The sequence below is a fragment of the Rousettus aegyptiacus genome, unplaced genomic scaffold, assembly GCF_014176215.1.
Source record: "Rousettus aegyptiacus isolate mRouAeg1 unplaced genomic scaffold, mRouAeg1.p scaffold_m13_p_1, whole genome shotgun sequence".
NCBI classification, from domain to species: Eukaryota; Metazoa; Chordata; class Mammalia; order Chiroptera; family Pteropodidae; genus Rousettus; species Rousettus aegyptiacus.
Genome location: NW_023416284.1, coordinates 110,598,659 through 110,623,744, shown reverse-complemented (window position 1 = coordinate 110,623,744; position 25,086 = coordinate 110,598,659). Strand labels below are relative to the sequence as shown.

The 25,086-nt window shown below is 35.9% G+C and overlaps 1 protein-coding gene across 4 annotated transcripts in view; it reads right to left on the bottom strand.

Annotated features, from left to right (window-relative positions):
* PRIM2 (DNA primase subunit 2) overlaps positions 1 to 15,210 on the bottom strand; it is a 241,133-nt gene extending 225,923 nt beyond the window's left edge. The window contains exons 1-5 of one of the 4 annotated variants that reach the window (XM_016145668.2): positions 15,186 to 15,210; positions 14,090 to 14,251; positions 12,232 to 12,335; positions 9,458 to 9,537; positions 8,006 to 8,126 (exon numbers count right to left, since the gene is read on the bottom strand). In XM_016145668.2, the coding sequence (XP_016001154.2) occupies positions 8,006 to 8,126; positions 9,458 to 9,537; positions 12,232 to 12,335; positions 14,090 to 14,243 (459 nt within the window). In that variant the 5' untranslated portion in view covers positions 14,244 to 14,251; positions 15,186 to 15,210. Of the gene's footprint in view, positions 1 to 8,005; positions 8,127 to 9,457; positions 9,538 to 12,231; positions 12,336 to 14,089; positions 14,252 to 14,453; positions 14,619 to 15,022; positions 15,105 to 15,185 lie in introns of those variants that run through there. The other 3 variants (XM_016145670.2, XM_036219001.1, XM_016145669.2) reach the window with 3 other exon arrangements.
* Positions 15,211 to 25,086: the final 9,876 nt, after the last annotated feature.

Sequence of the window (25,086 nt, the reverse complement as noted above, 5' to 3'; positions counted from 1 at the left end):
GAAATCTTTCAATTTTATCCATATTTCCATATCTTTAATGTATATGTTTATTATAATGAACCTCAAGTGACCTGCAGAATGAAATGCAATAGGAAGGAAGGAGGGGAGGGAGGAAAAATTATAGTAAACAAACTGGAAACAGAGTAATATGAAAAAACAATCGTGACTACCAATACAGTAGTTAAGTACATCAGTCTTTCCTTATCCAGTTTTCACTTTCCAGCGGTTTCACTTACCCCAAGTCAACAACTATGGTCTGAAAATTTTAAATGGAAAATTACAGAAATAAACAATTCATAAGTTTTAAACTGCCCACCATTTTGAGTAGTATGATGAAAACTTGTACCACCCTGCTCTGTCCCACTCAGGACATGAATCATCCCTTTGCCAGGAATATCCATGCTGTATATGCTACCCACTTATCCAGTTATCAGATCAACTGTAGTGATATCTCAGTGCTTGTATTCAAGTAACCCTCATTTTACTTAATAATGAGCCCAAAGTGCAAGAATAGTGATGCTGGCAATACAGATATGCCAAAGAGAAAGTGCTTCTTTTAAGCGAAAAGAGGAAAAGTTTGTACTATCCACAGTTTCAGGCATCTATTGGGGGTCATGAAACATATGCCCTGGGGATAAGGGGGAACTACTATAGGCATATATTTCCCATAAATTCCTGTTTCCCAAAATAAAAAAAAAAAAAAGAGAGAGAGACTTTTTTATTTGTGGCAAAATGTATCAATCTAATTAACTCCAAATTTCTTCAACTTATAGGCATTTGCTATCTCTGTATCCTCCATAGTATTCTATTTAACGTATATGCCAGACATAGTACTAAGCACTCTATACTCTCTAAATCATTTAAACCTCACAAATCTGCGAGGTGGGGGTTATGATTATCCCCATTTTAAGAATGAGGAAACTGAAAAACAGATTAGAAAATTTTCCCCAAATCACAAAGCTGATTGTCAAGTATGGCATTGAATTTTACCATACTTATAAGGCAAAAAGTTTACCTGTTACTGTTTAATAGATGCTGGCAGAAGACAGATTCCTGCTTTAGAGACAAAGAACTTTATTAATCACATCACAGGAAGCAGCAAGAGAACCAGTATGTGTCATCCTCCTTACCCCCAGCTTCCTTGGAGACAATGTGAAATCGCACAAATGGACGCTCAAACACAGTGGTTTTTCACTACAGCTGAGGAACACTGAGAATCAATCGCTTTTACAGCAAGCGGTAAGCAAGCCTCCTTTATATACCTCAGGGAAGATACTACCTCATCCCTCAAGGCTCCTTGCTAAAAACACAGCTGTGAGAAATGGCCAGGGTAAAGAGTGGTCATGACCATGCATTCCTGACATACCCAGCAAGATGTGTGGGAGCAGGAGACCCTTGGAGTGTTTTTCCCTACACTGCCATGTAGATGGGGAATCAAACTCAACAATACAACTGCAGAGCCTGCACTGTCAATTGCTATTAATAAAAACACATTTATAAAGTTTAACTTTGTTCCCTAAATATAAAACTATAAATACTGAGATCACAGAGTCTTCTGGTAAAACATGGTAAACTGAACAAATATTTCAATTACTTCCTCAACAAAATAAAAATGACAATTAAAGTATAAAAGAATATAAACCACCAAGAACAAAATAGTGAAAGAGAGAGTTCAACATGTTTTGGGAAAGTGGCTGAAAGTCATTTAAATGATTTAGAAGAAAAGAAGCTATAACTTAAATCCCTGGAGAAAGAGATTCTGATGTGACCTCAGAGAGTGAAAAAATTATTAATCAGAAGAACCATATACAAAAGATGAAAGATGTAAGTCAAGAAATGCAAAAAAATAAAGTCACCTTAGTGAACAGTGGGCTCCTGGCTCTCTGATACAAGAACACAGCATTAAGACACCAATCAATGTGGGAGGAGAATGGAGGTTTCCTCTTAAATACCGACTTTGGCAGGGGTTCTCCAACAACCATATATTTTTTTTTAAATGATTAAACAAGGCCCACTAGTAAAAAGTATCTCATACACTTATTTGCAAGTGCATATAAATCCCAATCTCCCAATCCATTTTTTAGTATCTCAATCTTTAACAAAAACAAATAGTAAAGGATCATCACACATTCAAGGAAAATATTCAACATGAAAGACTATCTGAAACAGATGAACTAAATAAAGGAATAAGGCATACAATAAAAGGAACAGAATAATATAATTAATCTTAAAAAAGATTATATTCATGAGATAAAAACAAGACTATAAAAAGCAAAGACAGAAAGGGCTATTAGAAATTAAAAACAGGAGAGCAGAAAATAGATAATTTACAGTTGAAGAACTTACCCATAAAACAAAAAAGATAAAGATTGGATGTCAGGACAATAAAGAAAATAAGACCAATCCAGGAGGTCTGAATTCTAACTAGCAAATTATACAGGGAGAACAGAGAAAACAGAAAGGAGGAAATTCCAAAGTAACAAAAAGAAATTTACTAAACATTAGAACCCAAGTCTTGAGATTAAAAGGGCCCATCAAGTTTCCACATCAATAAATAAAAAAAGATTCAGACATCATCATAAAATTTGACAAGAGTAGGATGGGAGATGGGAGAGCCAAGGCATACAAAGTGAGATGCACAGAATCAGAAGGCCAACTTTGGAAGCTAAAAGGTGATGCAGGATACCTTCGAATTCCTTATAAGAAAATACTTCCAACTTTGATTTGTATACCAGAGCAAACTTTACTCAAGTGCGACAGTATAATAAAAACATTTTCACACAACCCAGAACTCAAAAAATTTACTTATGATTATGTTTTAAGGTAAAAATTATAATTTGCAGGTAAACCACTAAGAAAATAGCAAAAAAAAAAAAAAGGTAAGAAAAACAAATGGCAAGGGAATTAAAATGATACACTAGAAAATAACTCTGTAACAAAAAAGTCAGTAATAGATAAACAGAACAAAAGAATTATAAGATATACAGAAAACAAATAGTGAGATGACAAATGTAAAACCTTCCTTAGTAGCAATTATAAATATAAATGAATGTAACACTCCAATAAAAAGATAGAGACTAATATTGTTTTTTAAAAAAAAAAAAATGATCCAACTATATGCTATCTACTAGAAATACATTTTAGATTCAAAGACACTAATAGGTAGAATGGAAAAAGATACATCATGCAAACAAAAACATCAAAGATCTGGAATAGTTATACTATTATCAGACAAAATAAATTCTAAAACAAAAAATATTACCAGAGATAAAGTGGAATATTTCATAATGGCAAAAGGATTAATCCATCAAGAAGATATAATTACAGACACATATACATCTAAAAACACAGTCCCAAAGTACATGCAGCAGAAACAATAGAATTAAAGACAAAAATAGACGATTCAATAGTTAACAGTTAAAAAAATAATAATGGTTAACAATTTTGATACTCCACTTTCAATAATGGATAGAACAAATATGCAGAAGAGCAACAAGGAAATTGAAGGTTTGAAAAACACTACAGACCAATTAGACCTAACAGACGATACTTACTGAATATTCTGGTGTACTGAATACCTACCAAAAGCAGCAGATAAGCATTATTCACAAGTACACACAGAACATTCTCCAGAGTAGACCATATACTAAGCCATAAAATAAGACTCTAATTTTAAAAGGACTGAATATAAAACCTGTTCTCAAAACAGATACGATAATTTTTTTTTAATGTAAGTAACAGAAGTAAGTTTTGGAAATTCAAAAATATGTAGAAATTAAATGGCATACTCCTAATAACTAATACATTAAAGAAGAAACAAGGAAAAACTTTGAAATGAATAAAACACAACATTCTACAACTTATGGAATGCATCTAAAGAAGTGCTCAAAGAGAAATTTATAGCTGTAAATGTCTACATTAGGAGAGAGAAACACTTCAATTCAGTAACCTAAACTTACACCTTAAGAAACTAGAAGTAAAAAGGAAACTAAATCCAAAGTAAGCAGAAGGAAGGAAATAATAAAGATTGATAACTGATAACAATTAAGAGCAGATTAAAGAAATAAGGAAAACAGTAGAGAAAATCTACAAAATCAGTAATTAGTTAATTTGAAAGGATCAACAAAATTTAAAAACCTCTACCTAAATAACCAAATAAAAGAATACTTAAAGTGGTAAAATCAGGAATGAAAGAAGATAATATTACCAAAAGTGGCACAAGAAAAAACAGAAAATTTAAATAGATCTATAACAAATAAAGAATGCATTAGTAGTTTTAAAACACCTCACAAAGAGAAAGAAGCCTAGGCCTAAATAGATTCACTAGTAAATTCCACCAAATGTTTAAAGAATTAATACCAATCCTTCACAACCTTTTCTAAAAAACAGATGAGAAAAACAGTTCTGAGACCAATATTACACTGATACCAAAACCAGACAAATACATCACAAGAAAACTACAATAAACACAAAAATCCTCCACAAAATACTAACAAATCAAATCCAGCAATATATAAAAAGTATCATACGGTATGACCAAAAATCACAAACAAGCAAGAATGTCCACTGTCACTTCTCTTCAAATTGTACTAGTGATTCTAGCTAGGGAATTAGGCAAAAATAAATTTTAAAAATCCAGATTCTAAAGGAGTAAGATTATCTCTATTTGTAAGACATAATATCCTAAGGAATCCACTCAAAACTATTAGAATAAATGACATCCATAGGTTGCAGGACGCAAGATCAATATACAAAAATCAATTGGATTTCTCTGCACTAGCAATAAACATTCCAAAAACGAAATAAAACAATTTCACTTAAAATGACTTTAAAGAATAAAGTACTTAGGTATAAATTTAACAAAGGAAGTACACATTTTTGAAGAAAATTTTTTTAACTTTTAAGAAATAGAAAAATATTCCATGTTCTTGGACGGTAACATTTCCCAAATTTATCTATATAGTGTCTGCAAATCCAATCTGAATTTCCAGCTGGTTTGTTTGTAGAAACTGATGGTTTATCCTAAAATTCGTAAGAAAATGTAAGGATATCCACATGCAAAAGAATAATGGTGAACCCCTACTTCATACCATATACAGAAATTAACAAAATAAACCATAGACCTAAATGTAAGAACTAAGACTATAACACTCTTAGAGAAAACCATAGGAGTACATCTTCATGACCTTCTGTTAGACAAAGCCTTCTGTGATCCCAACACCAAAAAGCACAAGTGGCAAAAGAAAAAAGTAGATAAATTAGACTTCATGCAAATTAAAAACTTTTGTGTTGCAAATGAAACCATCAAAAAAAAAAAAAAAAGAAATGATGACTCTCAAAATGGAAGAAAATACTTGTAAATCAAATATCTTACAATGACTTGTATCCAGAATACATAAAGAATTTTTAACACTCTGACAAAAAAAGACAACACAATTTTAAAATAGACAAAGGATTCGAATAGACCTTTCTCCAAAGAAGATATACAAATAACCAATAACCACATGAAAAGATGCTCAACATCATTAGTCATTAGGGAAAGGCAAATCAAAACCATAATGACATATCACTTCACACCCATTAAGATGGCTATATTCAAAAAACAGATAACGATTGTTAGTGAGAATGTGAAGAAACTGAAACCCTCATACACTGGAAGATGTAAAATGGTGCAATCACTATGAAAAATAAGTTGAGCAGTTTCTCAAAAGTTAAAACAAAGAATTACCTCATGACCTAGCAATTCCACTCCCAAGTATATACCTGAAAGAAATGATATCCACACAAACACCTGGACACAAATATTCACCACAGCATTATTCATAATAACCAAAATATAGAAACAACCCAAATGTTCATCAACTACTAAATAAACATTTAACAAAAAAAAATGAAGTACAGATACATGCTACGACAGAGATGAAACTTGAAAATATTATGCTAAATGAAAGAAGCCAGTAACAAAAGACCATAAAATATATGAATTCCATTTATGTGACATGTCCAGGATAGGCAAATTCATAGAGACAAAGTCAATTAGTGGTTACCAAGGGATGAGAAGGGGAGAAATGGAGAGTGGCTAATGGGTATAAGTTTCTTTTTCAGGGTAATGAAATGTTCTAAAATTAGATTGTGGTGATGGTTACAGAATTCTGTGACTACACTAAATACCAATGAATTATACAATTTAAAGGGGTAAAATTCAAGGTATGTGAATTCTATCTCAATAAAACTACTATTAAAAAATTTTACTTGCAATCTCACTTATATGTGGAATCTAAAACGGCTGAACTCATAGAAGCAGAGAGTAGAATGGTGGTTTTCAGGGCTGGGGGATGGGGAAAATGAGATCTTGATCAAAGGGTACAAACTTCCAGATGTAAGAGAAATAAGTTCCAGGGATCTGAGGTCATGGTGACTATAGCTAATAATACTGTATTGAATACTGGAAAGTTCCTCTGATAGATTTTAATTGTTCTCACCACAACAACAACAAAATGATAATTATGTGAAGAATGTGTTAACTAACCTTACTGGGTTAAACATTTCACGATATATACCTATATCCTAAAGTTACATGCCAATTATATCTCAATAAAATTGGAGAAGAGATATACCATCTGATACTATTTATACAAAGTTCAAAAACAGGCAGAATTAATTTATGATATTAAAGGTCAGGATAGTGGTTACTCTTAGGTGGGACACAGGAGGTAAGGAACGGGAGGAGGCACAAGCGAACAAGCACATGGTGCGAGCAATGTTCTATTTCTTAACCCTCGTAATGTTTACTTTGCTACTTGGAGCTGTATCGTTATGATTTGTACACTTTTCTGTATTTATACTTCAATTCAAAAAGTTTTTTGTAAAAGAAAAAAGATGGCTTTTGCTTAAAAAATTATATTTGACCATATGTAAAGATACTCTAGAATAAAGAGTAAATCTTCTCAAGGACACTTTTTCTCTGACATAATAAAAATCAATAATTTCAATAAAAGCAAAAAATAAATTATTTTTAATATGAAAGGATGAATTAACTGCAACTGACAGCAGCAATAATAACGTTCACTAAGGATCAAAGTTAAAAGCAAAGCGGAAACTGCATGGGGTTTGGGTGAGATAGTCCTGGGCTTTTCTATGCCTAGGTAGTTGTTATTTAGAAACCTCAGGAGAATGAGAAGTGAGAGAATGTGAAAAGTGCCTCCTTAACACAGAAAAGACACTGTCTACCAATTATTTCTTCCCTTCTCTTCACGTGCTCTCTTTTTTCAACTCAATAACCCACACTACACTGGGTAGATCTCCCACTTCTCAGATAGGGCAACGTCTTTCACCTACTCCCATTTCTTTGTTTATTTTGGCCCCAAGTCACCCATTCTAACACTGAAATAGAGTATCAATCAGCCCCACTACCATCTGACTGACCTAATTCTAAACAGAATTTTTCAACCTTCCTACTACAGCATATAGCCACCTAAAAGACATAAATTCTCTTTTCACCCACAATCTTATCCCTGCTAAATAGGTCCTAAACATCTTTTTTTATGTAATTACCATATGTAAATCATTGATTTGTCTGCAAAATTATTTTTTACAACTATTCGGATTTTACTGACAACTGAGTTTTAAAATAAACTATTATCCCTTCTAAAATTCATTATTAAAAATAAGTACTACCACTTTTGTTTGTTTTAATACATTATTAGCTTTAAACTTTTGGCCTACAAGACTCTAGTTAAAGATGCATAAATTAAAACTTTTTCTGTTTTCATTAATCACGTGTTTAATAGAGCAAATAAATGTGAGGCTTTGGTATACGGAGTCCCTTTTCCTCTAGTCACAGAGAGGGAAAGGTTCATTGTTATACAAAGCCAATAGCTATTCTTTCAGGGAGGTACTTAGGGAGAAAATGTAAAGAGAACAGATTCACAAATACTGGCACTTAGGGCAAAAGGGAGGGATGAAAAGTGAAAATGATTGGAAATAACTACAAAAATATACTTACAGCCTCAAAATGCAAATGGCTATCCTTTAAGAAATCTTGAATTTTGTCCTTGGGTAAAATACTGAATCGAAATCGAAGGAGATCCATTTCTTGTTGAATGAACCAGCGTCTAAGATCTTCACTGAAATGAAGACGGGAAAAGTATGTAATATAAATGAAAAGTCCAATGTTTATTTTTAAAATCCACTGATCGTTAAATCCAAGAAGTTTCTACAAAACACTATTCGAACACAAGCAAGATGCTAATAGACAGAAGTTAAACGCATATAAGTCCACTATAAATTCCACACACAATGTTGTAGGAATGTGCTGTATGTGGGGAGAGATATTTAGAATATAAAATTAAAAGAACTAAATACAGACTATGACAAGCCTAGTTGCATTATTATTTTAAATATAAAAAATAGTTCAAAATAGTCAATTACATTATAAAATGGGGTATTCCTTCTATCTAAGGTAGTTTCATCAATGCCAAATAAATTCAAATTCTTTAAAGGTAACTTTATCTCTAAATGGATTATAACCAGATAAACTTTGCAAAGCAACCTTTGTATACGGTTTTATAATTTCATAAAATTTAAAATGCACGGTATACTTCAATTTTTTAAAAGCCAACATACAAACACTGTACATTAATTTACAAGACAGATACATAATGGGTATTGTTGTTATAAAATAATTATGCTACTGTATGTAAAATATGATTTAGGTTTTTTCTAAAGTGACTTTCGCACTGTCAGCAATTCATTTATTGCATAAATTACATTAACTACATACATATGCTTTTTTACAAAAGAAAATCTCTAGGACCAAAGCTGGTCAATAATTTCTCAGTTATTATCTTGGGATAGCAAACAACTCAACATTCTCATCCAATAAGCCTATTAATAAAAAGAAACAGAAACTTATAAGTATGTTATTAAGCCAAAATTATTACAGAAAAAAAAACACAAAAGTTTTAAAGAAAAAAAAAAGGCAACTAATTTCTTGTCCCTCTGGGTGGCACTATTGACTTATAAGAAACCAACAATCTAAGGAAAACGTCTTAATCTAATGGACACTAGCCCATACAGCTCAACTTCTAAAAACCTGTATCAAATTCAAGTATGTATCTGATTAATTCTTACATAACTTATTTTTTAGAAAAAAAGTATCAAGTCTTTTTCTTTAATGAAATGTCCTCCAATTTTAAATCCCAAATGAAGAAGAGTCTCTCTCATAAAATTCAAAAGTGTTTGAACAGGCAAAATTTGCAAAAGAATTTTTCCATTATTTTTTAGTAAACAACTTGTTTCAAACAATTCACTGCAACGGTATTCAACCCATGAACCACTGGTTTCTGATGTTCTTCTGAGTTTTCCTATGTTCAGTACAATACATGTTAGCTTTCTATGTACCAATTTGTAACCTAAGACAACAGATTTGACTGCAAGAGTATAAATGTGTACTCACGACTGGCAATAAGCAAGGCGCAAAATAAAGTGAGAAATATGATCTCTTCTTCGTGGTTCATATTCATCTTCTAAGTTTTCCTTAAAGATGGTACACAAATAAAATAAATGCTTTAGAATAATAAGAGGTGTAAAAAAATGCTGAGTCAGCAAAAGCCAATGTAAAGTAAAAGTTTCAAAAACATAAATTTCATAATATGCTTTCCAGGATAGTTAACATTTTATTTCAGTTAGCAATTGGGTGAAACTGAGAACTGAACTCATCTTAGCAAAACCTCCTGGGTTTGGACCACACCATTTTCTTCCTATCAACTCCCTCTTTCTTAATTTTCTTTCTTACTCAACCTATAGCAAGAGTACTCACCACTTCAACCACTTCTTACAACAACCCTCAACTTCTTGCTTTTCAACCTTCTGGCAAAACCTAGATTCTAAATTAATTTATAGCTATATTCTATAGATTATTTCCAAAATGCTGAGAACCTCTGGAGAAAAACTACATAACTATGGGAATTTGGAATATTAAAGATTCACAGCCTCTAATCTCAACTGAATCTTTACCAACACCAAGAAAGCCTTATTCAAGTCTAAAATAATAGAGCAAACATGTCTTGAGCACTTATGAAGAGTACCAGGCACTGTTTTAAGCACTTTTAATCTATTAACCCATTTAATCATTTTTTAAAATCCCTATGAGATAGGTACTATGTAATCCTATTTTTAAAAAGAGGAAACTGATGCACAGGCAAGTTACATAACTTGTCTAGGCTCACAAAACTTATAAGCAGCAGAGCTTGTATTCGACACATAATCATCTCTTTGCTCACTTCCTAGAAAAGCTGTTTCATTATGGTAGTTGACCCAAGCTCCCTACCATACCACCTTCCACTTCTCTCTCAGAAGATGACTTCACCTATCTTAAAGAAATAAAGGCCACGAGGCTTACTCCTTCAGCTCCAGGCTTCTATGAACACATGCTTTGTTGCCTTCCTTTCCATCTCCATGGACAAAGCATCTCTCCTTCCTCCTACACGAAGCTAATCTCTACACCTAAACCCTGCAACCCATCTGCTTCTGCCTCCTAAGGACCTTAAATTTATCAAATGCTCTCAAAGTTTTCCTCAAGCTTCCCTCCTCTTCTTTCTCTTCTAGATCTTTCTGTTTAGCTTATAACTACCTCCTGTCATATATGTGTGTACATACAAATGTGTACCATCTCTTTTCCCTACAACTTCCTCTATATTCAGCTCTATTTCTCCCCTGTCTTTTCAGCTAAACATCTTATATGAATGTCTATTCCACAACCACCTCTCCACTGTCATCATTCAGGCTTCCATCTTTATTTACATCACTCAATGGATTCTGTATAACTCATCTTACATGATCCATCGTAAGCTTCTGAAACTGTTGTGGTTAACAGCATCACAGTTTGGAGACAATATGCCCATATTCGAATCTTGGCTCCACCATTTACTATTTCATGAATTTGGGCAAGTTCCTTAGCCTATCTATAACTCAGTTTCCTCATGTGCAAAATAAGAATGATAATAGTACCTACTTCATAAGACTGCCATCTGGATTCCATGGGTTAATATTACGAAAGGCACTTAGAACGAACTTTGGGGCAGAGTAAGCATAATAAAAATGTTTGCCATTGTTATTCCTATAATATCACGATTAATATCATGACCATTATTATTGAAACTCCAGCCTTCTTGGCTGCTATAACACTATCATCCTGACTGATCTTCCTCTCAGGCAATTCCTTCTCAATCTCCTTCCCAAACTCCTCCAACTCTACTTCACCTTAAATATTCATATTCCTCACATCCTGTCCTCCATCGTCTTCTCTTCTCGAATATATTCCTACAATTCTCTCACCCACTCCTAATAATTCTAACCTTCCTCTTAAATCTATACTTCCAGATGTCTCCTAAGTCCAGACTTGTATGCATATACAATTGCCCACTAGCCATCTCTACAGGCACCTCAAATTAATGTCTAAAAGTAAACTCAACATCTTCCTTTTACCTGTTGCTTCTCCTCCTGTGTATCACATCTCAAAATATCACTACTATCCACCTAGAGATCCTAACTAGAAACCTGGATGTCACTCATACCTCTACTCTCTCCCTATTCCCTGGAACCAATCACTAAAATCATTTGATTCTACCTTCTTAATATCTCCTCAATCAGTCTTCTTTTCTCCATTCAATTCGTGTTTATCATTTGTAGGCTCCTAACTGGTTTTCCTCCTACTAGACGTGAACCTGTCAATCTGCTGTTCACAGCCATCTTCCCAAAATAAAATCTAATCATGTCCATCAAGATGCAATTCCAGCACTACCTCCTCTCTGAAGCCTTCCCAAACCACCCCAATCTGAACTGGGTGATTATATGTGCTACTGGAGTTCCTGGGGCATACATCTAATGACAGCAGTTATCGTCTTGTATTGCACATGGTACATGTGACAGTGTCTGGAAACATCTACTGGGTAGAAGCCAGGAATGCTGAGCATCCTACAATGCACAGGACAGTCCCTGCAACAAGGAATTATGCCCAAAATGTTGACATTCCCGCAGCTGAGAAACTCTACCATATTACAATCATCTGACTATGTCAATCATTTCTAAGAGACTGTAGGTACCTTCAGGCAGAGTCTATGCTATATTAGTCTTTATAAAAGTCCTGTGCCTAATACAAGACCTTTCCAACAACTGATATTCAGTACATAAACATTACAAACTGATGGAATATTTCCCTCTTTTACTTACTCTGTAGGAAAACTTGACCCTTCGAATCTCGGCCTCCAACTTACTCTGGTATAGATCGGTTCCTTTCACATAGCTCACACCAAGATTTTCAACTACTTTCAGCACTAAAAAAATAAAAATAACAGAAAGAAAAACATATAAAGGCAAGATAATTTTTAAAAACTAATCCAACACAAATAAAACCTATGGATAGCAATTCCATTGTTGCTCTTTATAAAAGATGACAAGTTGTAATAGTTTTACTTTCTGAAAGTACATTACATAAATTATAAGTTTAGAAGAGGATAATCTCCATTCATACACAGAAAATATCAGTGTTCCACAACAAAATCTAATATCAGGGATTTTCAACTGGTATAGTATCCACCGCACCAGAGTGATAGCGGATAATCACTGCTGTACTGAGCCACTGTGGTTGAGGAATGGAAAAGGGTGTTGATATGGAAAAAAGATTAAGTACCCCTTGTTTGCATTCCTCATGTGGGACTGTCTGTTAGGCAGTCTGTTTCCTTTACTCAGCACAGACTCATCAGAAAGATCGCCCTTCCTTTCTAATAAAGCATAGAAGGAGAAGACAATAGTGAAGAAGAAGGGCTCTCCAATCATCCAAATGAACCATCCTGAATAGATGCTACATTCAGTTTACAAGTTCCTTAAGACCCCTGTCAATCTTTCCTTAGATGAATTCTCCTTCCGACAATATGAAAAGAGACATTTTTTTAATTCAAGAATAAAATGCTTCTAAAATTAAACCTGAACTTAAACTCATGTCCCACAGGTATGTCATTATCACATCCCAAAGCAAACTATTTTCCCCCTAGTCTTGCTCCTCTTCTGGCTATCCCCCACCTCCACTAGCTTCAGCCACCCTCACCTGCTCCCTCACAGCCAAGCAGACCAAATCTTATCAGTAATACCTCCTTGGTATCCATTATATCTCTCCAGTTCCATCATTGGCACTGTCATTGCCTTAATTCAGACCCATATAGTCTCTCCCTTTAAATGCAAAACCCAAAGTACATTTTTTAATCATATGTTAATCTCTATGAAGCATCTGATACTGCTAAGCTTCCTAAAACCCCTTTCTTCCCTGCCGACACTCTTTCATTCAACGAACAGGTACAGAGTACCCCCTTTTTCTATCAGCAGATCTCATCCTACTCCTCTAAGAATGATCAAGTATCTCACCTCTTATGATTTTCCCCCAAAGATATCCTGGAACATAAACTCTGAAGACAGTGCTATTATTTGTTTCAGATCATGCCAAGCTCATTTCTCTCTTCCACCAACAGACAGAGGATAAGAAGGCCCCCAGTACAGTTGTTGTATCCTTATTATACCCCATTATTACACCCTTAGCTTGGAACGAAATGCCCTGAACTTGTTAATGTCTCCACAAATATATTCTCTCTCATGCCTTCGAGCCTTTGTACAGCCATTATCTCAGCCTGGAAAATCCCTTCACTTCTCTGTTGAGAAATTTCTACCCATCCTTCACCATCCAGATCACCTTTCAATTTCTCTAAGAAATCTTAATCAGACTAAGACAGTCACTCCCATTTCTACGTTTCAATAGCACTACTATTTACAGCACTTAAAATACTAAGTCATGATTATTATTTTGTATGTCTGCTTCCATGTACAATACAGCCTCATCAAAGATGAGAATTACATTATTCATCGCAACATCCCTACCACCTAGTGGACTCAATAAATACGCAGTGTATAATAAATGAATAGCAAACTCTCAATAAATATGTTGAATGAATTGCTTAATGAAGGAAATAAATTATCCGCACTCATTCCCATAAAGTGAGATTCCTAAGAATTTATAAATTCTAATTCAAATATCACTTACATTTAACTCTATCGATAGCCAAGTTTTCAAACTCTATCAAAGATATATTTTCAGAAGGCGGCTGCAAGTAAAACTGGAGGCTATGAGGGTAGCACATATTCCTCTGATCACCTGCCAACTTCTGTCTCTTCCACCTTGCTCCGGAAAACTGCATCTTGTTACCTTTTCAGGAAGTACACAAAAAAGGTTGAATTGATGGAAAGTGGAGCTGAAAACCTCAAACCAAAAAAGAAAAGCTCCACACGCACAAGAAAAACAACAACAACAACAACAAACAAAACTGAAGTTGAGGGGCATGCACAAAACGTTAACAGTAGTTATCGCTGAGCGATGTCTTGCCGTATTTTCCAGATTTTCAACACACCTGTAACTACTTTGTAATTGGAGGCGGAGAGGTGATTGCTGGAAAAGACGCAGGTGGTGATCCTAACTTCCAACAAAATGAAAGTCAGGTGAAGCTGCCTGCCTACTACTTACTGGTCAGGGGGCTACAGTCCCTAGATCTCTGCAGTCCCAAGACTTTAAGGAGAGGTTCCACGCCGGCTGCAATTCTGAACTCGGAGGAAAGTGCGGTAAGTTTCAGTTAATAAGAGACTTAATGAACCAGACCGTTACTCACTTCCTAGCTTATGACACTGGGAAACAGAAAGACACAGTCTTTCGCATCGGGTCTTTCTGAACGGCTTTTAGGGAGTATCCACAAGTTCCTTAGAAAACTTCCCACCTCCGATCCTACCCTGACTCTCCGGTGAAGTTGTCACTATTCAACTCACTGACATTTTCATCTCTGCCCCAAACAAAAAAACTAATACCCCCGCCCCCGCCAGATCAATCCCTCTGCTCCCACCGAACGCAGAGTGCTCTCCTTTCTCGACTTGCAAGCCTCAACATCAGGATCACTGTCCGCCCTAAACACGCGGGAGTTCCTCTTACCTGCAACAGCAGCAAACGCGAAAAAGCACAGACGCCGACAGCCGCGGTTCGCAAGTGGCGGGAGATTTCACTTGAACCGGAAGCAGAAGTGGCTGAACACACGCCCCGCCCCGCTACGCCCCGCCCCGCTGCACCCCTCCCGGAGCGGGCGCAGTGGACGCACCTGGGAACTTTCTGGGCGTGGAGTCGGTCGCCTCCGCTGGTTGACAGTGGGATGCTGGAGTGCTAGTAGCAAAATTTCCCACCCTCCGAAGAGTGTAGTACCAATAACTCTGGGGACGTAAAGATTCCATAAGTTGAAAATGTGGCGCTTTAACCCACAAGGCTGACAGTTGTCACTTTCGATCTGGAGAGGAACGGAGGAATAGGCATTCATTCGCTGAGCACCGTGATTGCACCTGGCTCACTATTACCGTCTCTGTTCTTTCTTGATTAATATTTCAGCGACCCGGTAAGGTAGGTTGTATAACCCCATTGTACAGATGAGAAAACAAAAGCTAAAAGATCATCGTTAATTTGCCCATATATGTACAATACGTATTTTTTTCTATTGGACGGCAATCCTCATAATGACAATCTACGTTCAGTTAGTTCACTACCCGCCCCCACGCCTCGCGCGTAGCAAGCGCCCAGCAGAATATCTGGCATGAACTAGACTGAATGAATGCACACACGCAAAAGTCGCTCTGGGCTCCACAGAAATAGAAGCGAACAGGCTCAGAGAGAAGTGGAAAGCGGTTGGGAAGCAAGTGGATCTCCGACTGCAGACTGTCGGAAGTAGCTGGTCAGAGCTACAAGAGCTCCGACTGTGGAGGTCTGTAGGGTTTTCAAGTTGCTGGAAATAAACTCAATTGTGGCCTCTAGGGGGCGTGTTTCACTTACAAAAGTGGCCGAGGAAGGATCTAGTAAAGGTAGTCATTGGAGGTGAAGAGTGCTTTGAAATGTTCACGTTTTTAGAAATGCAAAGTATATTGAAAAAATATCAAGCTTAAAGCACCTACCCACAATAAAATAAACTGTGGCTGGCACTGTCGTTGTACCAGGACGTGTTCTAAATGATTTACATTCATTTTATTCTCATAACTAATATAAGGTAAGTTCTATTATTAACCCATTTTATAGATAAGGAAACCGTGGAACGGAGAAGTTAAGTAACTTCAAAGATCACACAGTGACAAAGCCAGGTTCAGAGAAACTGTCTCCAAGCACCATAGTGCTAACCACCACACTGCTAATTCCACTAATATGACAGCTGTGCTCCACCTCCATTCCTTCCTCTCTGTATCAGACACATAGTTTACATTACTTGGTGCAAAGAAGGTATCTGAAAGCACAAAAATTACCTGAAAAAGCTGGAGCATAGACCATAAGAACATTTATTTATCTAGTCTTTAGATAGGAAAGGAATTTAAATATAATTACAAAGAAAAACATTCTGAAGATTTGGCTCTAAAATCTCAAAAATTTTTGCAGTCATCAAACTGAAGGAAAATTTCACCATAAATATAACAAAAAGGCTAATACCATCAAGATGTAAAAAACTTACATAAATTAATTAGAAAAAATTCTAAGACACAAGTCGAAAAATAGGAAAAGAACAGCAATGAATAACTCAGAAAATAATTAATGATAAAATCTGAAAAAAACGTTTATCATTGGAAGCAATCAAAGAAATTTCCCCTACAGATTGGCAAAGATGTTACAATGAAATAGTGCTTGGTGAAGTGTAGTACAATAAGCTCACGTAGGAACTGACTGTGGTACTACAGTTCTGGAGTACAGTATAGCAATGTGTCTTATGGTCCCTGAAAGAATTCATACAGTTTGACCAAATAATTTCACTTATATGAATCTGTCCAGAAATGGACACAAAAATTTGTGTTCAGGGGACTTCATTGCACCATTGTAAGTGAAAACCCAGAAAAAAATAAATAAATTGTAGTATATTCATACCATGGGACATTATACAGCTTTTCAAAATATATTTTTGAAGAATACTGACCTAGGAAAATGCTCAGGATACAGAGTAGATTTAAAAAAACACATATGCTATATTACTCCAATTTTATAAAAATGTTACTTATTGACAAAAGTATTTTTAATTACTTTTTGCTAGTAAATAAAAGTAATACATACTCATTGTAGACATTTTTGAAAATATCAGAAAGAAAATCCATTTACAATTCTGCTCTCTGCTGACACCATCACCCAGTGCTAGATAGACACTGTTAACATTTCGCTTCAAGCAATAAAATGGTTGAATGAGAACTAATAAAAGATGGTCTTGCCATAGTATTACATTTTTCTGCGATGCTTCTGACTAGTACAAAGAGGCTGCCTTCTGTAACTCCTTCCATCCACATGTGCACCAACCCCTGTCTTCCTTTTGTTTTACAATCTGGGCAAGCGTTTTTCATTGCAATCAGAATTTTACATGTAAGACAGCCCCTCTGAATTATACTGGTTTTTGTTTAACATTTCTTGGCTTTATCCTCAGTCTGGTCTTAAATTGGCCCACCTTTAACTTAACTGTCAATGCCCCTTTCTCTGCAATATTTGATGTCCATTAAATATTTCTTCAGGCAGTTAAAAAGAATAGTCTACTACAAACATAAAAATGCTTACATAAGTGGGAACTAAGACATCAGCAGTGAAGTAGAATATGAGCATTGATGGTATTTTTGAGGTTATATTTTAATCAACACTTGAAGCCTTCCCACAGCATGGCCCCAAGATTTGATGACTTTATTGCCTACACCTGCCCTCCAGCTTATGCTCTGAATTACCAGCTCTTCCTCCCAAAGAAAGCTTTGCACTTCCCCGACCCCCTGTCTCTCTTTATCGAGGTCTCTCCAAGAGCCCTACTCACTCCCTCCCGTTAGACTCCTCCTACCTATCCTTGCTGCCTTCCTCCCTCTTATTGAGGCTTCGCTTATGCCACCTGGGTTCTTCCTCATTTAAGCCCGCATGGTCTTTTTAATTCCCATATGCTATAATTCTTTCTCTAATTATATCCTGCTACAGAGGTTCTTAATCTTTGGGGAACCTAAGCCACTGGATGATTTAACATTTTTACTCATCAGAAAAGTGCATTTACACTCCAACTTCATACACAATTTCAAAGTGTTTGTGAACACATGTGCAACTAGTTAAGAATATTAACACTGCTAGCTTTTAAGCTCTTTATGCACAGGTTCGTTTGTTTGTTTTTGTAATCCCTAAAGTGTCTACCATAGTATTTTTCCAAATTAAAAGCTGAAGTAATGTCATTTTATGAGCAACTCAGAACTGGAAAAATATGCTCATGTTTAACATTACCAATATCTTACTAAACATTTCCCGTAATAGCTGCCTTTCATCATTTTAAAAATCTATTTTAAGCCTCAGAGAACAAAATAGCTTATGTCTGTAAGCTATTCCAGAATCTTTATTGATTTCTAATGCCACAGTTTGGGTCACTACCTCACAGTAAAGGGGATTCTCCGTATCCAGAGGCAATTGCAGTCAGAATCTTCATAGCATAGTACCAATAATGCACAATGTGATACATTTCAGTGGTCATATTTGGTAAATCACCCCGAGCTCTTTTATGCATTTATTTCATCAGCAAAAGTGGATTGACACAATGCTCAGCCTTGGCAATCAAGATAAATATAAATTACAAACCCCAACCTCGCAGTTGTAGGAAAACACGTATAAATATATAAATAACTTTTACTTCCCCTAGACCATAAGCACCTCAGAAACAGAGATCATTGTGTTGTTCATCTTTGTAACCCCAGTTACAAAACCCCAGTTTGGCACTCCGTGGGCCCTCCACAAATATTTATTATACAGAATTGATGTAAAATACGAGAGTTTACAACAAAAAGTGATGGGTTCAGCTTAACATTTGAACAGATGGTTTGAATCAAATGACTAACCTGTAAAACTTCAAGTCCTCATCTAAAAACTTTATACACATTCCTTCCAGAATGACGTGGCTCCCCAGTTTATCCTGTAATAAAGCACAGAGTACCTTCTCTAATGGAATTTCCATGAATCATCACTGCTCAATTCAGTGCCTATTCTGGGCATAACCCAGCTGCAGACAGACTGTCCCACAGAGCATTCACCTTTAGATGACTCCACAGTTCCAGAGTTCTGTCTTGTAGTATGTCGCAGCTGAGATTTAGTTGCCATACTTGGTAAATCAAAGTGAGTGTTCGTTCTCCTCCTGTGCAGGGTGTGTCGCCCTAAAAACCAAAGGCATGGTACATTTCTTTACCTAGTGAGGATGCCGTAAATTTTAGATCCTTCCAGCTCTTCTTGCCTTGGAAAGCAAAAGGACAGAAGGCATTTCCGGCAGGACAGCTGACCCATAAAAGCAAGCCAACTTTAAAAAAGAAAAAAGAAAAAAAGCTAACCAACAGTTACCAACTGTTGGTCTCTCCACCCTTTCCATTTTACTGCCCATCTCTGGGACATGACTAGGGAAGGAATATTAAGGAGTGCCTTGCTATTTCTTCCTTTGCTTCAGATTGCTTTTATTAATCTAGCATCAAATAGAACTAGAGAAAAAAGCATATTTTTAAAGGAAAAAAAGACAGGGAAAAAGGATGGCCCTTCCATATATCAACATTATGTGGTTTGTTCCAGAAATACTAATTGAGCACCTACTAAGTGCCAGGCAATGTCTTCTATGCTGGGGATACAAGAGTTATTAAATAGCCCACAATCCCTGCCCTCATAAACCTTATATTCTAGTGGGAAAGAGATAATAAACAAGTATACAAATTACTATGTTAAATAATCATCACTAGGCAGAAAAAAATAAAGCAGAGGAGAATATAAAGATTTTGGAGCAAACACTGAAATTTTAGAAAGGGTGGTCTGTAAAGGCTGGCAAGAATATGACCACGAGAGACCAGAAGAAAATTAAGGATTTTGTAGTGTGTATCTTTAGGAGAATAGCAATTCAGGCACATGAAAGGTTTATCATAACTCCATAGGATTAGAGCAGTGTGATGTTGGTACTGGAATAGACAAATCAATCAATGGAACAGAATAAAGAACCAGAAATGAACCCACACCTATAAAGAAACCCAAAATGACAGATCCAATTTACAATCAATGGAGAAAAGATGGACAACTCTAAATGGAGCTGAGACAATTGGCTATTTATATGGTGGGAGGATGTATTCCCTACCTCCCACTATATACGAAAATCAATTCCAGATGATTTAATGACTTACATGTGAAAGGCAAAACTTTAAGAACTTAGAACAAATATACAGATGGTATGATGTAGCAAAGAAGTTCTCAAACAGGACATCAAGAAAAAGTATAAGAGGCCGTGGAGATGGATAGTGGTGGCACGACAATGTAAAAAAAACTTCATGGTACTCAACTGTACACTTAAAAGTGATTAAAATGATAAGCCTGTGTGATGCATATTTTTCCACAATTTTTCTTAAACACAAGCCTAAAAGGGAAAGATTGATGGTTTTAACCACATTAAAATTAAGAACTTAAGTTTAAAAACCACATAAAGACACAGTTTTTAATGAGTCACGAATTGGGAAAAGAACGTTGTCATATGTAATTAAAACAGGATTAGTATTAGAATATATTCGATAGGAAAAATATAAAAACAATAAAAAAGGAGGCAAAAAAAACCTGAAGACATATTTCACAACAGAGGAAATATGAACGACCAATAAATGTGCATACGTATATATTAGTAGTTGGAGAAATGCAAATTAAAAACACAATAATATAATATTCTGAACACACTAGATGGCAAAAAAATTTAAAGTTAGAAAATATTGAGTGTTGACAAGGAACTCATATACTGCAGATAGAAGTATTAATTGATGCAACTACTTTTGAAAACATTTGGCATCATCTGATGAGGTTCACCCTTTGTCTCAGTACCATAATTCTACCCTAAGTATATTCTCTAAAGAAATGTTTGTGTATAGGCATCCAAAACATTAACAAGAATGTTCACAAAACATCAAAATAGTGAAACACTGAAAACTACCCATCATCAGGAAAATGGGTATATAAATTAGACAATTCACACAGTGAAATATGAAAAAAACAGTGAAAATTAATGAAGTACATTTAAACACATCAACATGGATGAATCTTGAAAAGATGTTAATTGAAAAAGCAAGTCACAGGCAAATACATCCATGTGCTGAATAGCTTTCATTCTACCCCTCACCATACATGATCGTCCTTTCCCCTGCTCTCTGCTCCTGATTGGTATGAGATATATACACATATATGTGTGTGTGTGTGTGTGTGTGTATTTGGCATGAAATATACATACATATGTGTGTGTATTTGGTATGAAATATATATATTTAGTATGAAATATATATATATTGGTATGAAAGATGGATATAGATATAGATATCTTCCTGTGCCCTCTCTGTTTCCAGAACTTCTAAAGTCAATTAGGAGCCCCAACAGGAAATGGGAAGGAGGGAAGAAAAGAAGACCAATGTATTTATTCCTTTAGCTGTCTCCTTGCAAGGCTGCCTGTGTTTCTCAACCTGTCATTGCTTCTCTCAAGGTCACTGACGCTAAAGGAGCACCCCTCTTTCTGGGTCTGGTAACAGCTCCCTTCTCTGTACTTTTCAGGTCTCAACATAGTAACAAATTCGACTTCAATGGAATTCTACTTGACGTAACTATCTATTCCTTATGGTTCCTGACTTGTACACCTTTGCAAATGGTCTGTAGAAAAAATAAAAAGTCTTTGAATTAACTTATTTTGAGTGTGCCATCTGTCTCTTGTTGGACCCTGAAGGATACAATTCAGCATTTATATGAAAACGAAAAATAAAAAGTGAAATAAGATGTTGTTCAGGAATACATACTGCAGGTGGGAAATTATCCAAAAAAAAAAAAAAAAAGCAACAGAGGCGTTAATACCAAATTCAACATAGTGGTTAATTCGTGGTGAGGGAAGAGGAGGCTCTGTTGGGGGCACATGGACCTTTAACGGTTCTAGTGCTGGTGTTCAATAGTGGGTACATAAATGCTCCTCTTACTCTTCTTTAAGCAGTACATATATGTATAGTGGAAATTTTAAACAGAAAAGAATAGATACTGCAGAGACAGCCCACAAAACAGGAAAGCACAACTAGTCATTGTCCCTATAGTATCCCATTGGGAAATGTTTAGAATAGTTTTCACTCCTATTTCCTCCTCCCTCCACCCACATGTCATCCTTATTTTGTATCCCTCTAAAACCCTTCTGTCCTCTTTCTCTCCCCATGAGACCCAAGACAGATTTGATGTAATAGGGACTTAGATTTTTTTCAAAGTATAGACTGCCAAACACTCAATGTGGTTTCCTAAAGACAAATATACATGTGAGATCCCCAGCCACTTCCATCCAAGGTCTTGGGACCAGGAGCTCACCCTGACAACACAGGTCCTCTTCCTTGTCTACCTGTCCCCTTTGTCTCTGAACTGCTCATGTGTCAAAATCCAGAGGTCCTTTTTACTGACAGTCACAACCATCACCTATTCTTACCCCTACTTGCTAATGTAATTCACCCCTTGCTATAATGACCTGGCAGGAAGATCACCTGAGCCCCATATGCAGCTTGTCCTGCCTAGAGCTTCTCAGCACCCTGGATACATCTGGGAGAGGGTGTGGGGTAAATGTGCTAGCCTGGCCCTTTCACTTGGGGTAATGTAGTGTGGACCTAAGCACAAAATCCTGGATCTGGGCCCAGAGTAGAAGAAAGAGACATGAATTAGGAACCATATGGGGTTTAATCCAAAACCTCTGCTTCTGGTTTATCTGTGTGGTTCATGAGGGTGGGAGAGGGGTAGGCAGTGTGAAATTAATCTCACAATGAACATACTATCGAGTTAAATTGTTCATTCTCGGTGCTATTTGTACATATATAGGAAACTAATAAAGAATCGACCTTGGTCTATCCATGTGGAAATAATTTTAAATACTGGTATTTATGAGCACCACTTATCATTTATAAATAATTGCCTTATGCACCATAACTTTAGGCATTTCATTACTCTGTGTCAGATTAATTCTTCGGAAGAATTTGTTTTATTATCGTCCTAATTATTCATGCCAGTTCATAACATCCAAAGATTATAAGAAACACCTACTTTAGGTAAGCAGCACATAACCGATTTAGTGCCCAACAATTTAGTAGAACGCCCCTTATTGTTCTTTCCCTATTTAAATTTAAGCTGACTAAAATCCACTGTGCTACTTAGAATTATCTTATTGGCGTTAAAAAGAATTTATTGAGGAAAGAGAGCATAAGAATCTAAGTAATCCAGGAACTACCCTTGAATGCAATTTTGTTTTATGCTCTATACCTAATGGCATTTTTCAAAGCTCAAACCTCTGGCCATATTACCTGCTAAGTGGGAACTTATAAAGCGATTGGGTTATTTTACATAAATTCAGCTGGATCTTGGCAACATCCATTGTTCTTTGGGCCCTAACTACTCTGAATATTTGAATTTTAATGTGAGACTGATTATTAGACCATAAGTTCCTTGAGACCAAGCAGACTATCTATTCATTTTTGTACTCCTGCCTCTATCACAGCTCCTGGCACAGAAAAGATATTCTGTAGCTGTCTGCTGAACTGAATTGAACTCTTCTGTATTTATCCCCAATTCCAGATGGGCTCTTATATGCTTTGTGATGTAATCCTTCACAGAAGATGTGTTTTCACTCTAGATTTTGGCTTTCCCTTTGAAATTCCTGATCAAAATATTTTCCCTCAGTTGGCTAATTTTTAGAAACTGAAGTAGGTGTAAATACGATCCTGTCGTGATGCCAAGATTTAGTTCCAACTCGAATGACTGATAATCATGTCCAAAATTTCGCATTCTTAACTAGAAAATGATTTGAACATTTCAGAAAATGAAAATATAAATAGATAAAAAATAAATCTACCTTACTCTGACTAATCTAAACATTTCAGAATCAATTTCAGAGTTATCCTAAATATGAAGGACAAAAGGGCTTTCCTAACACATGTGGAAGCACCTCATCTGCCTTTTCTCTTTGCACAATGAAATAATCTCTCAGCCAAGGATCCATGTGGTGAACACTTTACCCATTTACAAGGAACATAATTTTTTCCCATGAGGTTAACTATTTTAGGGTCAGTGCCCTAGGAGCAGTGTGATATGTACTTGGGACTCCACTGTAAATGGGCTTCTCACCTACTGCTCTTTCCAGAACTCTCTGCCCAATGCAGCATGAGGCAATGGAACCCCAAATCAAATGCTCCATCCTCTTTCACAGGGATAGGCTCCTTTCCTTCCCCTACTCAATATCACCTCCTGTTCGCCCAACCCACAGACCATACTCGGTCACACAGGCAACTCCTAGAACCAAGGTAAGACTTCCCCAGAGAACATTTATGAAGAAAATAGGTTGTGCTTTTTCTAGTAGATAGGAGCAGCTGTTTTCCTGGAAACTCTGTTTTATGATCTTAACTGTGGGAATTTTCTGTCTGCTATGTAGCATTAATCTAATCTTTTTTTAATATTAACACCAGACTTTTCCAATTATATTTGTTATCTAATAATGGTATTGACATTAACGGAACACATTATAGTTTTCGAAGCAATTTCATTTATATTATCTAACCCAGGATTTTTCAAACCAATTGAATCTCTAGGGCCCCTTCATTTAACTATAAATTTCCATTTTTTCCTTCTACTATATAAGCTTAAAAAGTTGTTCTTTTTTTTTTTTTTTTTAATATTCTGGGTCATCTGGGATATTGTTATTTCCAAATAGTGCTTATGACTTCAGTGTCAGCTGTTGTATGTAACACCAATCCCACTGGTATCATATGACCATCTGAAATCACACAGTTTGACTTGCCAATGCATTGGTAAGCATGTCTAGCTGCTCTTTGATTATTATCAGGTTCTAAAGTCAAAATGTAGATCATCACCTCGCATCACCAGTGTTCTTAATTTGGATTTTTTTTCAACAGTTATAAAGACAAAACTAGCTTCTGTCTTGCAGTCATAATTTGCAATTGCGACATATTCTTATG